The 16,658-nt window shown below is 37.5% G+C and overlaps 1 protein-coding gene across 2 annotated transcripts in view; it reads right to left on the bottom strand.

Moving 5' to 3' along the window:
* Positions 1 to 2,754: 2,754 nt before the first annotated feature.
* Positions 2,755 to 16,658, bottom strand: part of LOC118016736 (protocadherin beta-6-like) — a 31,524-nt gene continuing 17,620 nt past the window's right edge. The window contains exons 3-5 of one of the 2 annotated variants that reach the window (XM_035014328.1): positions 16,530 to 16,649; positions 4,923 to 5,054; positions 2,755 to 3,407 (exon numbers count right to left, since the gene is read on the bottom strand). In XM_035014328.1, the coding sequence (XP_034870219.1) occupies positions 4,962 to 5,054; positions 16,530 to 16,649 (213 nt within the window). In that variant the 3' untranslated portion in view covers positions 2,755 to 3,407; positions 4,923 to 4,961. Of the gene's footprint in view, positions 3,408 to 4,050; positions 5,055 to 16,529; positions 16,650 to 16,658 lie in introns of those variants that run through there. The other variant, XM_035014327.1, reaches the window with a different exon arrangement.

The following is a 16,658-nucleotide window of genomic DNA, read 5'->3' as shown; positions in this document are numbered from 1 at the left end:
TGATTATAGGACCAGGGCTGCAACTACAAGGTCTGGAATCAGGGATGATTCCTAAGCAAGAAACTGTAACTATGTTTTTAACCTTATGTCAGAATTTCTAAGGGCCTGATGGGCCAGGATGTGCCGTCATCCCATCTGGCAAAATTGGGGTTAACAGTGAATGCAGCCATATTGCCTGGTGGTAAACATTAGCCCCCTCATCCTGCGCTTCTTTAACCTTATTCTACGTGAACAGGAGTAGACTGAGTGGGGAGCACTTGCCAGACTAGCATTGTTGCCTGCGAGCTAGACCAGCACAGTGGCCAAACTTAATGTGCCTTCCAAGTATGGAAAAGTTTGAAATTAAATGGAGAGAACAAATAATTGTAGGCCATGGCTAAAGGAAAGAATAAGAGGGTTATGTAATGAGGGAAATACAGTATTACATTAACACCTTGAAAGAAGCTCAGAGCAAGAGGTGATACCCAGACTTTCCTGTTATCAACCTTCTACTCTTAGTCCTTTCTCTTCCATAACATATAGGTCAAATCATTAGCTACTGCTCATGAATAAATGCTGTTATGAGTTGAGTTGTGTCTTCCCTAAAAAAGATGTGCTGACATCCTAACCCCGCTCTGTATCTCAGAATACAAAGGTAATCAAGTTAAACTGAGGTCATTAGGATGGGCCCTAATCCAATATGGCTGATGTCCCCATAAAAAGGGGAAATTTGGACACAGGCACACAGGGTATGAAGACTATGTGAAGAGACACAGGGAGACGAATGCCACCTACAAGCCCAGGAAAGAGACCTGGAACAGATTCTTCCCCCCAGCCTTCACAAGGAACCAACTCTGCTAACATCTTGATTTCAGACCTCTAGCTTCCAGAACTGTGAGATGATAAATTTCCATTATTTAAGCCACCCAGTTTGTGGTACTTTGGGCATGGCAGCCCTAGAAAACTAATATAAATGCAAATCTATACCTCTGGCCATCCTCTTTCCAGGAAAAGTGAACAATCAGGTGTACCATTCAAAATTCTCTCCCATCAGGAGGAGTTCCCTTCCTTTCTAGGCCAGTCCTGCAGGATGCAATTCTCTAGGCGTCTTCTTACGACTTGTGCCAGATTTCTGTGTGGAAATATTTCTAGGTTAGGCTCAAATTTCCCATCTTCAGTAATTTGATCACAGGGCACTCCCACTGAGGCCATAGATGTAGGTTGAAAGAGAGGTGGTAAATGCAGGAACAGTAGGAGCACTGCCAGTCTAAACCATCCACTCATGAAACCTATTTATATTCTCTAGACTTTATCATGTATGATCTTGTATTATTACTTCCACTTGAAGATGGAGAACTGCTACACATGAAACCAATTTTATGGTTTGATGAATCAGCTAATATCTAGTAAGTTTTAGGCATCTCAGATCACATGTTCACGTAGTATTCCATAGTTAGGGGTTCAGTCTCTGTGATGGTCCAATAGCAAGACAGGAGCTGTGTTACTAAGTTGGGATCTCTAGGAAGCAGACACTGAGATAGACTTAAAGTGTAGGGTTTTTGCTAAGGAGTTATTTAGGATTGACACCTGTGGAAATGAAGTGATGGAGGCAGGATTCAGTAGACAGAGAAGTGGGGAGCTCTGGAGTTAAAATGGCCCTTTAGAGTTGTGCTGTGTTAGATTGGAACAGCCAGGTCTTTATATTTCCACCTTGATCAGTCGTTGCACATGGCTTACACTGGGATGGGTGTGACAGCTGAAGGATTGCCACTGATAGCTCTCCTGACACTCCCAGAAACAAGTCCTTTATTGGAGGGGAATCTGGGTGGTGCATTTCCATGTCCTTACAGTCAATTCGATCTTTAGTTTATTGATCCTTTTGCCAATACTTCACCATCTTGATTACTGCAACTATATAAGATGTCTTGCAAATATGTATGTTTACTTGTCACTCGCCAATTTCTACAAAAAAATCTGGTTGGATTTTGATTGGGATTGCATCTCTATAGAGATCAATTTGGTAGTAATGGACATCTTAATAATTTTGAGTCTTCCTATCCATGAACGTGGCATATTTCTTCATTTATTTAAATCTTCTCAACTTCTCTTTGCAATGTTTTATAATTTTCAGTATAGAAGTCTTGCACATCTTTGGTTAAATCTATTCCTATTTATTTTTTGATGCTATTGCAAATGGTAGTTTTTAAACTTTTTCCCCCCATTTGTTGCAGTTACATGGAAATATAATTGATTTTTACAAATCAACCTTATATCCTCAACCCTGCTAAATCTACTCATTAGTACCGGGTAGGTCTTTAGGATTTTCAACATATGCAATTATGTCATCTGTAAATAAAGAAAAATATTTTAAGTATCTGTGTCTTTTATTTATTTGTCCTGCATTTTTACATTGACTAGACCCTTCTTTATAATGTTGAACAGAACAGTAATAACTTTCTGGCATTGTCTCTAGTATTATGGGGAAGCATTCAATATTTCACCATTAAGTATAATGTTAGTAGTAGGGTTCTTATAGATATTCTTTACCACAGTGAGGATGTTCCCATCCTCTAGAGTGTTGAAAATTTTCACAAAGTGCATTCTGAATTTTTCAAAGACTTCCTATGCATTGAGGTGATCACATAAATGTTCTCCTTTATGTTGTTAATATGATGAATTACATTGATTGATTGTTTTTAACTTAACACATACATGTTTATCATTTAGGATTTTATTCAGTTTTGAGTGACATAAAATTCTCACATGACCCACAAATTAGCAAGGTGTTTATTTCTCAAGAGTTCAGAAACAGGCAGTACAGGGATCGAGTAGCCACTTAACAATGCAAAAGGGGAACAAAGTTACTCATTTGTTTATATTGTTTTTGAACTATGTGCTCACTACAGAAATTACACTTTTCACAGAAGAAGGAATCAGAGGATTGGAAAAAGTCTCTAATCATGATGACCTGAAACAGCAGTGAGAATTGGCAGGTTTTACTGCGTAGGAAATTCAAACAGCTGTGCACATCTAGCCACCAAAGTAGGACTATGAAGGGTGAGCTCATGGAGATGTTTGTGGAAGCTGCCACCTCTGAGGGAATTGAAGTTATGTGCTTAGTGATTGGCTCAGGGCTGATGTTCAACAAAGCCAATAGTTAGGAAGTCAAGCTTGAAGTTTGGAACTCCTGAATAGTTTTAGATCTGTCAATCTGCTACTTCCACATCCTTTTGAGGTTAATGGCTTCTTCTTCATTTTGCATTCCAAATCTCATGCAAGTTCCTCTTGTCCAACCGTATAGCAGAGAAGAGTCTGGAAAATGTGGTTCTAAGTCTCATTTAACACAATCCAGCACAATCATCATTACACCTAGCTTTCACTCTCATGGTTGCAAGGGCTCTCTCTTCAACTTGAAGTATTGTGTCCAACTTGGAGGACCAAAGCACAAAAGATGAAATTACCAAGTCTAATGAAACCATCCTTTTTGCACATTTTTTACTTACATCAACTACTTATTGACCAAAACAACTGGTTGTATACTACATTAGCTATAAAAATGCTGCAGATCTCTCAATAGTAAAGATCAATAACTTATCCCAACAAGTACCAGAGTCAATATCACAGTGACCACATGCATTACATATGGAATGGGAATTAATTAGAAACAGTAACAAAACTAATTTCAAATACACTTATATACTAAAAAACACTTTACTTAAGTCTAAGGAGACTTCACAACGGAAATGATACAATACATATTAATGAACCATAATGATAATAACTATCAGAATTGTATGATACAGCTATAAGGACATTGGGAGCAATGGTTATATCATAAAGGCTTATATTAGAAAATACAAAGTAGAGGGGCGCCTAGGTGGCTCAGTCGTTAAGCGTCTGCCTTCGGCTCAGGTCATGATCCCAGGGTCCTGGGATCGAGTCCCACATCAGGCTCCCTGCTCGGCGGGAAGCCTGCTTCTCCCTCTCCCACTCCCCCTGCTTGTGTTCCTGCTCTTGCTGTGTCTCTTTCTGTCAAATAAATAAATAAAATCTTAAAAAAAAAAAAAAATACAAAGTAGAAATTATGAGCTAGGAATCACTTCCAAGATGAGACACTGATAAAGCAATTCCATATTTACAACATTTTAAAGATTTCTCCTCCAGTGTGAATTTCCTTATGCATAATAAAAGATTCGATGCACCTGAAGGCTTTCCCACATTGATTACATTCATTGGGTTTCTCTCCAATGTGACTTTTCCCATGTCTTTGAAGCATGAAGGTAAACTAAAGGATTTTCCACATTCCTCACAGGCCTATATCACAGTATGAGTTCTCACTACCTGACAAAAGATTGAGAAAGATGTGAAAGCTTTTCCACATTCTTTAAATTTATATGGTTCCTCTTCAGTGTGTATGTTATCAAATAAGCACTGAAGTGTTAGGAAATACATTTTCCCACATTTCTTACACTTGTATGCTTTCTCTCCAATGTGAATTTTCACAAGCCTTTGAAGGAATTAGATACAAGTTAAGACTTTCTTACACTCCAGATATCAATATGACTTCTCTCTAGTATGAGTTCTCATTACCTAAGAGATGAGAAAGCAGAAGTTACTGCATTTCATATATCCACAGTGTTTCTCTTCCAGTGTGCATGATCACATGTACAGTAAAATATGAAAAGTGAAAGGATTTGTCACATTGTTTACAATTATAAGGCCTGTCTCCAGTGCTTATGGTTACTAAAGGGAGAGGGGAAACTGTAGCCTTTCCCACATTTATATGTATAGAGATCCTTTTTGATATGTTTTCTCACTTGTAGAGTAAGCTTTCAGGAATAAGTGAAGGTTTTCCTATATTTCTTATATTTGAAAGGCTTCACCTCAATGTGAATCTTACATGTACAATAAAGGATGTAGAAGAAATAAAGGCTTTTTCATACCCTTCTACAGTCAAAAGGAGATATTTTCAATATGAGTTCTCACACACGCCGAAAGGATGAGGGACAATTGAAGATTGTTCCACATTTCTTATGTTCATAGTATTTCTCTTCAGTGAGATTTTCCACATTTTTCTAAGAGATGAAAAAAATGGAAGGTTTTTTTTTTCACATTTTTCACATTATATGAAATAAGGCTTATCTCCACCGTGAGTTTTAAATGTACAGCAATGGATGAAGAATGAATAATGGCTTTCCCATAGTTTTCATATTATTTTCCAAAGTGTATTTTCATGTGAGTCCTACAATACAAAGAACAGCTGAAGGGCTCTCTACTGTCCTTAGATTCATAGGGTTTGTGTCAGTGTGTGATCCTGTGTGTGTTTTAACAGATGAATGATTAATTACTACTTCTTACATCCACTGAATTCATAGCTTTTCTCTTCAGTATGAGTTCTTTTGTGCACATTTAAATTTGAAATCTGGCTGAAGTTTTTCTCACATTGATTATCCTCATTATATTTCTCTCTAGTATGGAATATCTTTTATACATTACATATTAAGGTATTTTTCAAATACTTTCCAATTTGATTCTATTCATAGAGGTTCTTCACCATATGAATTCTTAAATACCTCTCCTATGTCTTGTGCTGATCTTCTGTGTCATGATGGAAAAAGATGAGGATTACATAATAGGAAGTTTTTCCACATTGTTGGTGAAGTGACATAATACTAATTTAAGGTAGACTGTGTTAATAAAGGCTGTGTATTCTTATCCTTGATGAAATACTCCAAAAATGTTATGGGTAAAAAGTCAATTTAGTGTATAAAATGAAATACAAAAAAACCCACACACACAAGCAAAAACAAACAAACAAAACCCAAATCCAGTAAACAAGAGACAAAGGAATGAAAATAGATGGTACCAAAAAATTACAATAGGGGTCCCTGGCTGGACCATGTTGGTGGAGCATGTGACTCTTGATTTTGGGGCTGTGAGTTTGAGCCCCACATTGGATGTAGAGATTACTTTAAAAATAAAATCTTTTTAAAAATTGTCATAGACACAATCCTATAAATAATTATATTAAATATAAATGGAACAAACTCTCCAATTAATAGGCATGAATGACCAGAATGGATATGACCAGAATGGATAAAAAACAAAATCCAACTCTCTTAGTTTACATAAGACGTATTTAAAATATAAAGATAGGATGAGAAAGTAAAAGGAGGAAAAAAGATATCAAATGAACCCTAAGCCTAAGAAATATGGGGTGATGTTATTATCAGATTAACAGTATTACTAGAGACTAAAAGGGATGCTTCATAATAATTATTGTCAATTCACCAAGAAGATAAAATAATCTTACCTATGTGCACATCTAATAACAGAGCTTCAAAATACATGAAATTTAAAAAAGTGCTACACCTGAAGGGAGAAATAGACCAATTCACAATCATAATTTAAGAATTTAACATTTTATCTCAGTAATTGATAGAACAAGTAGGAAAAAAATGGTAAGAATATGAAAATTTAAACAAAATTATCAAGAAACTTGTTTTAATTGATATTCGTAGAATACTACACACACATTCATTTCAAGTACACATGAGAAACTCATCAAGATAATCCATATGTTGGCTAACAACAAAACCCAATAAATTTTAAAGGACTGAAATCATACAGAGTATGTTCTTAGACCAAAAAAGAGTTATTTTGAATATGAAAAATGTTATCTCTGGATATTTGGAAATGAAGCAACATACTTCCAGTTAACCAATAGATCAAATAAGAAATCAACAGGGCAAAAACCAAATAATCAAGTCAATAAATGGGCAGAAGACATGAACAGACACTTCTCAAAAGAAGACATACAAATGGCTAACAGACACATGAAAAAAATGTTCATCATCATTAGCCATCAGGGAAACTCAAATCAAAATCACACTGAGATACCACCTTACACCAGTTAGAATGGCAAAAATTGACAAGGCAAGAAACAAATGTTGGAGAGGTTGTGGAGAAAGGGGAACCCTTTTACACTGTTGGTGGGAATTCAAGTTGGTACAGCCACTTTGGAAAACAGTGTGGCGGTTCCTCAAAAAATTAAAAATAGAGCTACCCTATGATCCAGCAATTGCACTACTGGGTATTTACCCCAAAGACACAGATGCAGTGAAAAGAAGGGCCATATGCACCCCAATGTTCATAGCAGCAAAGTCCATAATAGCCAAACCATGCAAAGAGCCGAGATGCCCTTCAACAGACGAATGGATAAAGAAGATGTGGTCCACGGGTGCCTGGGTGGCTCAGTTGGTTGAGTGACTGCCTTCGGCTCAGGTCATGATCCTGGAGTCCCGGGATCGAGTCCTGCATTGGGCTCCCTGCTCAGCAGGGAGTCTGCTTCTCCCTCTGACCCTCCCCCTCTCATGCTCTCTCTCTCTCTCTCAAATAAATAAATAAAAATCTTAAAAAAAAAAAATAAGAAGATGTGGTCCATATATACAATGGAATATTACTCAGCCATCAGAAAGGATGAATACGCAACTATCACATCAACACGGATGGGACTAGAGGAGATTATGCTGTGAAATAAGTCAAGCAGAGAAAGTCAATTATCATATGGTTTCACTTATTTGTGGAACATAGGAATAGCATGGAGGACATTAGGAGAAGGAAGGGAAAAATGAAGGGGGCAGGAATTGGAGGGGGAAATGAACCATGAGAGACTATGGACTCCGAGAAACAAACTGAGAGTTTTAGAGGGAAGGGGGGTGGAGGGATGGGTTAGCCCGGTGATGGGTGTTAAGGAGGGCATGTATTGCATGGAGCACTGGGTGTTATACGCAAACAATGAATCATGGAACACTACATCAAAAACTAATGATGTACTTGTAAAGTGACTAACAAAATAAAATTTTAGAAATTATAAGTAAATTCAAACTGAATGGTAAAAAACCACCTTGTATCAAAATTCATGAAATGCAGCTAGAGTAATGCATAGAAAGAAATGTATAGCTTTAATTTAAATATTTATGTATTTTAATCTATACAAAAAAAAAGTCTAGTGTCAATGATCCAAACCTTCAGAGAAAATAGAAAAAGAGAAAACTAAACCTGAAATAGGTATAGAAAAAAGAAAGAAAAATGTAAAAGTAGAAATCAATGAAACAGAAAACAGAAATAGGAAAATGACAAAGAAAAAGATTGTTTTTTTAAAAAAAAAGATTAATAAAATTGATACTGATAAAGCAATACTGATAAAAACAAAAGGAGAGAAAATGTATTTTACCAATATCCAGAATGAAAGAGAGGCATCACTACAGATCTTAAATATATTGGAAAGATGATAAAGGAATATTATCAATAACTTCATGTCAATACATTTAACATCTTAGATAAAATGGGCAAATTGTTTTAAAAACATGTTACCAACTGACACAAGAAGAAACAGAAAACTGGAATTGTAGGATATCTATTTAAGCAATTTATTTTGCAATTCAAATTTCTTCCACAAAGAAAATGTTAGCCACAGGTGTCTTCTGTCATAAATTCTACCAACTACATAAAGAAGAAATAATAAATATCTTACACAAACTCTTTCATAATAGAAAGGAGGAAACAATTGCCAAATCATGTTATGAGACCAGTATAATCCTGAAACTAAACCTGATAAGAGTATAACATGAAAAAAATATATAGATCAATATCCCTCATGAACATAAATGCAAAATTCTCAACATTATTAGCAAATTTAATCGACCTAATAGATACCATATTTTTCACACAGCTGCATGCCACCTGGAAGAAAAACAAATTGCCTGGTTAATCATAGCCATAGAGGTGCTCTTCTCTTCCCAGTCTGCAGGACTCCAGTTCATTGGATCTCATGGGATACCTTTGTATTCTTCTACGGTTGCTGCTGCTATCCCATATGCAGAGTGGAGGAGGACTTGATTCAGATTTTGGTGCTCAGATTCCAGTTGTGACGGCATCATAGTGCTGCAACGGCCACTTGAACTTGCAAATTGGAAACAACCAATAGGACCAGGACAAAGGTAAGGCAAGTGTCTCAGAAGCAAAATTAATGGGTCTTCCCAAAACTTAGAATTAAAGATAGATATGTTTAATGCAATATTCTAAAAAAAATCAAACTTCATGAAAACAATACATTATGAACAAAATATCCAAATGTTAAATAAAGAAAGGCTCTAACCCTACACTTGCACAACTTGACCTCACCCTAATCCCAGCCCTGTCACATCCTGATGTCAACTTTATTGTTTCCTGATCTCACTGGGGGAAAAAATGACCGTACCTACGGTATAGTTCCCTTTCCTGGGATGCTCCTTCAAGCACAAGAAGGCTATCAAACATCTAGATCCAATAATGCTGGCATTGTTAAATTTACAAAGAGAAAATCCCTTTAGTTTGCAAATATGATCTCTTTTAGAATATGTTATTAATGTCAGATTTGTTTCATATATTTATGCATTAAAGGAAAAATACCTTTATAATGTGGAAAAGCAATGTTATTCTGCTATATATCTGTGCATGCAGCGTATCTCCACCATCTACTAAAGCCACTCCCTCCCACACACATTCAAATGCACACATATACAAACACACACAGATACACAAACGCTCTGGGTGCAGCTGTGGAGTTCTAAAATTGCTTGAGGCATTACCGTTCGTGCATCATGCAAGATTTTTATTGCTTTTTCATGACTATGCTGATCAATTGGAAGTAATGTTCTTTTCAAGGCATGCCAGGTCAATCCAAGAAAGACGTAAGAATTCATCCTTTGGAGATGGTTTCAAATTCCACCCTTTACCAATAAAAATGTGTGAAGTAATATGGGAAAGGAATAATGGATACTGACACATGGGGGTCTCTGAGCTTGTTACAAAACACACATCTGTGTATATTGAGAAGATTGTTAGGAATTTCTGATCATTCCACCGGGCATATTCTACCAAAACATGAAGATTGATGATATGCTCAGGAAGATTTTCAGGACACATATTTTGGCAATTTATTTTAATAAGTAAAATTTTTGGCCCTGCTACTTCCCTGCCTGAGAAGGAAATCAGTTCTGGATTACTTCATAAACATTATAGTCATTCTGTCAGCACCCCACTCCTGCAGGTTTGAAGAGTAACTTATCAGTTCACCTCTCATTCTATTCTTCACAACTCAACTTTTGGGTTGCTACTAGCCAGGAATATTCCTTTGAAAGTTCAGTTATTTGTGTATGTTTGTATTAGCAATAATGAAAAATGACTGAATAAAAATATAAAGTCAGCCACAGTAGATCAGGGTATTCACCTCATGGTTGCAAGCTGGCTGCTTCAACTCAAGACTTACTCCCCAGTACCCATGCTGGTTATGATAAAGGGAAATGAGCAAAAGACCCCAGGAACATGTCACTTCAGATTAGCCCTTTGAAAAATATTTGCCTTAATCATACCCAAATTAAAAGCTTTTGCACAGCAAAGGAAACCATCATCAACAACAAAAAAGGCAGCCTACTAAATGGGAGAAGATACTTGCGAACGGTATATCCAATAAGGGGTTAATATTTAAAATACATAAAGAGGGGCACCTGGGTGGCTCAGTCAGTTAAGCGTCTGCCTTCGGCTCAGGTCGTGATCCCAGGGTCCTGGGATCGAGCCCCGCATCGGGCTCCCTGCTCCGCGGGAAGCCTGCTTCTCCCTCTCCCACTCCCCCTGCTCGTGTTCCCTCTCTCGCTGTGTCTCTCTCTGTCAAATAAATAAAAAAAATCTTTAAAAAATAAATAAATAAAATAAAATAAAATACATAAAGAACTTATACAACTCGGGGCACTTGGGTGGCTCAGTTGGTTAAGCTTCTGACTCTTGGTTTCAGCTCAGGTCATGATCTCAGGGTTGTGGGATGGAGCCCTGGGTCAGGTTCTCGTACCTGTGCTTGCATCCTCTCTCTTTTTCTTTCTTTCTTTCTCTTTCTTTCTCTCTCTCTTTCTTTCTTCCTTTTTCTTTCTCTCAAAAAAAACAACATACAACTCAACACCAAAAAACAAATAATCCAATTAAAAAATAGGCAGAGGACCTCAACATTTTTTTCAAAGAAGACATACAGATGTCCAACACACACATGAAAAGATGCTCAACATCACCAATCATCAGGGAAAGGCAAACCAAAACCACAATGAGATATCACCTTATACCTCTCAGAATGGTTAGTATCAAAAAGACAAGAAATAGCAAGTGTTGACAAGGATGTGGAGAAAAGGGAACTCTCCTGCACTATTGGTAGGAATGTAACTTGGTGCAACCACTGTGGAAAACAGTACGGTGTTTCCCCGAAAAATTAAAAATAGAAATACCATACAGGGGCACCTGGGCAGCTCAGTCCGTTAAGTGTCTGACTTCAGCTCAGGTCATGATGTCAGGGGCCTGGGATCAAGCCTTGCGTGAGGCTCTGCACTCAGTGGGGAGTCTGCTTCTCCCTCTTCCTCTGCCCCTCCCCCCAATTGTGCACACACCCTCTCTTGAATAAATAAATAAAAACTTAAAAAAGGAAATACCATACAATCCAGTAATTACACATTGGTTATTTACCCAAAGAAAACAAAAACACTAATTTGAAAAGATACATGCACCTCTATATTTACTGCAGCATTATTTACATTAGCCAAGGTATGGAAGCAACCTAACAGTCCATCAATAGTTGAATGGATAAAGAAGATGTGGTATAGGGCGCCTGGGTGGCTCAGATGGTTAAGCGTCTGCCTTCGGCTCAGGTCATGATCCCAGGGTCCTGGGATCGAGTCCCGCATCGGGCTCTCTGCTCCTTGGGAGCCTGCTTCTCCCTCTGCCTCTCTCTCTGTCTCTCATGAATAAATAAATAAAATCTTAAAAAAAAAAAAAAGAAGATGTGGTATAAATAAATATACAATGGTATAAATATACAATGGAATATTATTCAGCCATAAAAAAGAATGAGATTTCACCATTTGCAACAACATGGATGGACCTAGGGGTATTAAGCTAAGTGAAATAAGTCAGACAGAGACAAATACCATATGATTTCACTTACACGTAGACTCTAAAAAAAACTCCAACCCTGAATAAACAACAACAACAAAAAAACCAGAAACAAGAAGAGACTCAAATATAGGGAACAAACTAGTGTTTGCCAGACAGAAGGGATGGGGGAATGAGCAGAAGGGGTGAAGAAGAGTGGGGAGTGGGAGATACAAGCTTCCAGTTATGGAATGTATAATTCATGGGGATGAAAGGTACAGCATAGGGAATATAGTGGAATATGGTATTGTAATAGTGTTGTAAGGTGACAGATGGTAAGTACACTTGGGATGAGTAAAGCATAATGTACAGAGTTGTTAAATCACTATGTTGTACACCTGAAACTAATTTAACATTGTGTATCAACTACACTTCAATTTTATTTTTTTTAAAGATTTTATTTATTTATTTGACAGAGAAAGACACGGCCAGAGAGGGAACACAAGCAGGGGGAGAGGGAGAGGGAGAAGCAGGCTTCCGGCTGAGCAGGGAGCCTGCTGCGGGGCTCGATCCCAGGACCTTGGGATCATGACCTGAGCTGAAGGCAGATGCTTAATGACTGAGCCACCCAGGCGCCCCTACACTTCAATTTTAAAAGGAAAAAGAAAAAGCTAAAAAAAAAAAAGGACAGAAAAAATTTCCCTTAAGCACAATGCCCCAACTGCATTTTTAAATCACTAGCAATAGCTGAGTACTAGAATACTCCTACCTGCAAGAGATTATGGAAACGTGAATATTTTGGTCTAGAGTAGGGGAAGGCAAAGAAAAATGGTTTAGAAATGGTTTTTTTAGAAGCCATTTGTATTTGTTTCCAATCACTGCTGTAATAAATTACGACAAACTTCGTGGCTTAAAAACACAAGTTTATTATCTTATAGCTCTAGAGGTTAGAAGTCTAAAATGGGTCTCACTGGGCTACATTTAAGGTGGGGCTGCATTCCTTTCTGGAGGCCCTAATGGAGAATTTATTTTTGCCTTTCTAGCTTCTAAGAATGCCTGCATTCCTTCCCTGGAGGCTCCCTTCTATCTTCAAAGTCAGTAAAGGCTGGTGGAATCTTTTGTAAAACATCACTCTTGACACTGACTCTTCTGCTTCTACCACCTCTCATTAAGGGCTCTTGTGGTTACATTGGACCAACCAGGATAATCTAGGGTAACTCTTTATTTTAAGGTCATCTGATTGTCAACCTTTTTTCTATCAGCAACTCCAATTCCTCTTTGCCATATAACAAATGACACAGTTCCAGAGATTAAGACACTGATACTTTGTGGGGCCATTATTCTCTGGCCCCCAAAGATTTACATCCATCCCACCTAAAAAAAATGTATATATATATATATATATATATATATATATATATACACACTCAAGGTTCCCAAAGATCTCATCTCATTACAGTATCAACTCAGTCCATAATTTCACCTAAATTTCATCAACTCAAAAACTCAAAACTTCACCATCTACATCATCTAAATTAGGTATGGGTGAGACTCTAGGTACTACCCATCCTGGGCACAATTCCTCTCCATCTGTGGACCTGTGAAACTAAACAAATTATCTGCTCTCCAAACTGTATCATGATGGGACAGGCATAGGATAACAGTTATTAGCCATTCCAGTTCAAAAACAGAAAATGGAAAATAGAAATAGTCATATTCCCCAAGAAATGTAGAAATCCATCCAGGAAAACTCTATTTCCTTTCTAGGCCTGGGTTTGGACTTCTACTCTCTGGGCTCCAGGCTCTGTCTTATGAGCCATCCTTCCTTTTTCATGAGAGAGTAGCATGTGTTTTTGGCTAAGTAATTTTTCAATCATTTCTTGCTTATAGAATTGTGCAGTACAATGGGTTTCTTTTATATCATTCTCTGTGTCCCTTCAGTTCAAGCTGCTAATACTTCTGCTGGTATAACATTCTCAAGAACTTTTTGAGTCCCTGTGTATGTCACAGGGCTTCTCTCTCCTTGACAATAGGTGGCTTCACAGTTCTTTCCTGGGTAATCTCGTCTGTTCCTGACTTCTGCTGGGATGGCTGGGATTTCCATGAATCACACGCCTAACCTCTTTAAAGAACCTGCTGTGTGACTGAATGCTCTTATCTTTTAATCCTTTCAAAGCACTAGTAAAAGGTTGTCTTATGACCCCTTGGCTTTCGATATAGAACATACTTTCCTAATTTGAGCCCTGTGTGCAATCTGAATAGTCAAAGAAGTTACCACATTGCCAAGTTCTAGTCCCATTTAAGAGCTTAACAGTTCTTCCCTCCATCTATCTCATTCCTCTCACATTATAAGCAGCAAGAAGAAACCGGGCTGCACCTGATTTCTGTCTGATCCCTCACCATCAGTGACTTTAACATCCATAATTCTACCAGCATTCTCTTTACAATGGTTTAGGTTTTTGTTTTGTTGGGGTTTTTTTTTTTGGAAAAAGAGAGAGAGTGCCAGCACTGGAGAATAAGGGGTGGGGGGACAGGGAGAGAGAGAGTCTTAAGCAGCATGGAGCCAGATGTGGGGCTTGATCTCACAACCCTGAGGTTATGACCTGAGCCAAAATCAAGAGTCAGACACTTAACCTACTGAGCCACCCAGGCACCCTGATTTAGGTATCCTATATGGCAACATATGTTTTCTCCACCATGCTCCTTAATTCCTTCTGAGACTTTGATAGCAGAGTTGTTAATATGCATATTTCTACTATCCAAAGCAATCTAGGCTTTTTCCATCATGCTTTTCAAAATTCTTCCAGCCTCTACTACCTACCTTCCAGTTTCAAAACAACTTCTATGATTTTAGTTATTTGTTACAGCCGTACTCCACTTCCACGTACCAAAACCTGTATCATTTGAGGTTCAACCGGGAAAACACAACCAGGAGATATATAATGAGAGATTTGTTGCAAGGAAGTGATTACTCATTGTGGGAGCTGGCTAGGCAAGTCCAGTATCTTAGGACAGGCAGTTAAAGGGCTGGCTGAGACTCTGGGGCACAAGCTGAAGCCCCTGCCCACGGGCAGAATTTCTTTTTCATCTCAGGGAAAACTCAGATCTGATCTTAAGGCCTTTCAGCTGATGAATCAGGCCCACACAGAGCATCTGGGATATCCTCTCTAATTTCAGATTAACTAATTAACAACCTTAATTCCATCTGAAGCTTAATTCCTCTTTACAATATAGCTTAACATTTTACAGGTTCCAGAAGTTAGGATGTAGATGCCTTTAGGGGGCCATTATTCTGCCAACCATACCATTCTATAGCATCTGCAAAATTAAGAGGCTTCCTGGAGATAGAGGAGTCCTGACAACAGAGCTGATTATTTCTTCAAATCATTCAACACCCTCACCAACATATCCTTTAATAAGTTTTCCTTGGTTAACTAATATTAATTATACAATGTAGTTTCTTTCAAATCCCTTAACAACAAGTACAATGTCATCATCCAAAGGCAAGTAGATACAGACATGTTGTGCCATCAAAAGCTCCTCTAGGCCTAGAACCTGGAAGTCACTTGAGAATTACTCTGCAATCAGAGCTGTTAGAGTATACAGGAACACCTTAAATACAATCTGGGTATCAGTAAAATCTGTCTAGGACTCTTATCAGGATCATAAGTTACATGTAAGAACCCATATGTTTTTTTCAACATGAATTTCTGAGAAAGAATGCATGATAAAGATATCTTTTCATGATGTGACATATGTATTTCAGAATGAAAATCTAATGCTTCCAAGTGTGACTTTTTGAAATAAATTGCATGAAAACATACACACTGCTGTCTATTTGTAAAACAAAAATCCAAAAAGAGCTTGGAAAAACTGGACATGGGTAAATACAAATTGATTCCACCCCAGACACCTAAGGAGTTATGCAAAAGTCATCAGTGTGTTACTAATAAAACCTAAAAGGCTTCCAGTAATTTAAAAATGAAGTATGTAAAAAGGAAATAGACATTCTTTTTTTTTTTTAGTAGGCTCCACACCCAGCACGGAGCCCAGCATGGGGCTTGAACTCATGACTCTGAGATCAAAGCCTGAGCTGAGATCAAAAGTCAGATGCTTAATCAACTGAGCCACCCAGGCACCCCAAGAATCAGACATTCTTAAGTAGTGACATATAGTTAGTAAAATAACTTGAAAATTAGAATTGTTTATTCTGAGGGGTTATTATCCTTTAGGAATTAGTATAAAAATTTTAAACAGAAATATTAATTTTCTGATATAGAATTTCTGTCAATACTACAATATTATCCTTTTCATATTATCCTTTAGGAATGAGTATTTCCTTTTCATATTATCTTTTAGGAATGAGTATAAAAATTTTAAACAGAAATATTAATTTTCTAATACAGAATTTCTGTCAATACTACAATAATTGAAAAATAATCATAGAATAATCAGGCCAACAAAACAAAGAGTAAATTTACTATGGAAAAACGAGGGGGGAAGTACAATTAAAATTACTACTGGATTAAAAAAAGAAACAGAAAGGTGAAGGAGACAAAACTAATGGAAAAGTGCACAGGAAAGTTTCAGATACCTACACTATTCCGGAAGGTTGGATTTCCCTCTGACTTATTCCTAAGGTCCTGGCTCAGAATACTGGGGAAGATAGGCTTCAAGAATTTGAACTCGCCGGTCCCAGATCCTCCCGTCAGACACACCTGGTACTG

This window comes from Mirounga leonina, unplaced genomic scaffold (assembly GCF_011800145.1).
Source record: "Mirounga leonina isolate KUSES-001 unplaced genomic scaffold, KU_Mleo_1.0 Mir_168, whole genome shotgun sequence".
Lineage (NCBI taxonomy): Eukaryota > Metazoa > Chordata > Mammalia > Carnivora > Phocidae > Mirounga > Mirounga leonina.
This window is presented reverse-complemented; position numbering and strand designations above follow the sequence as displayed.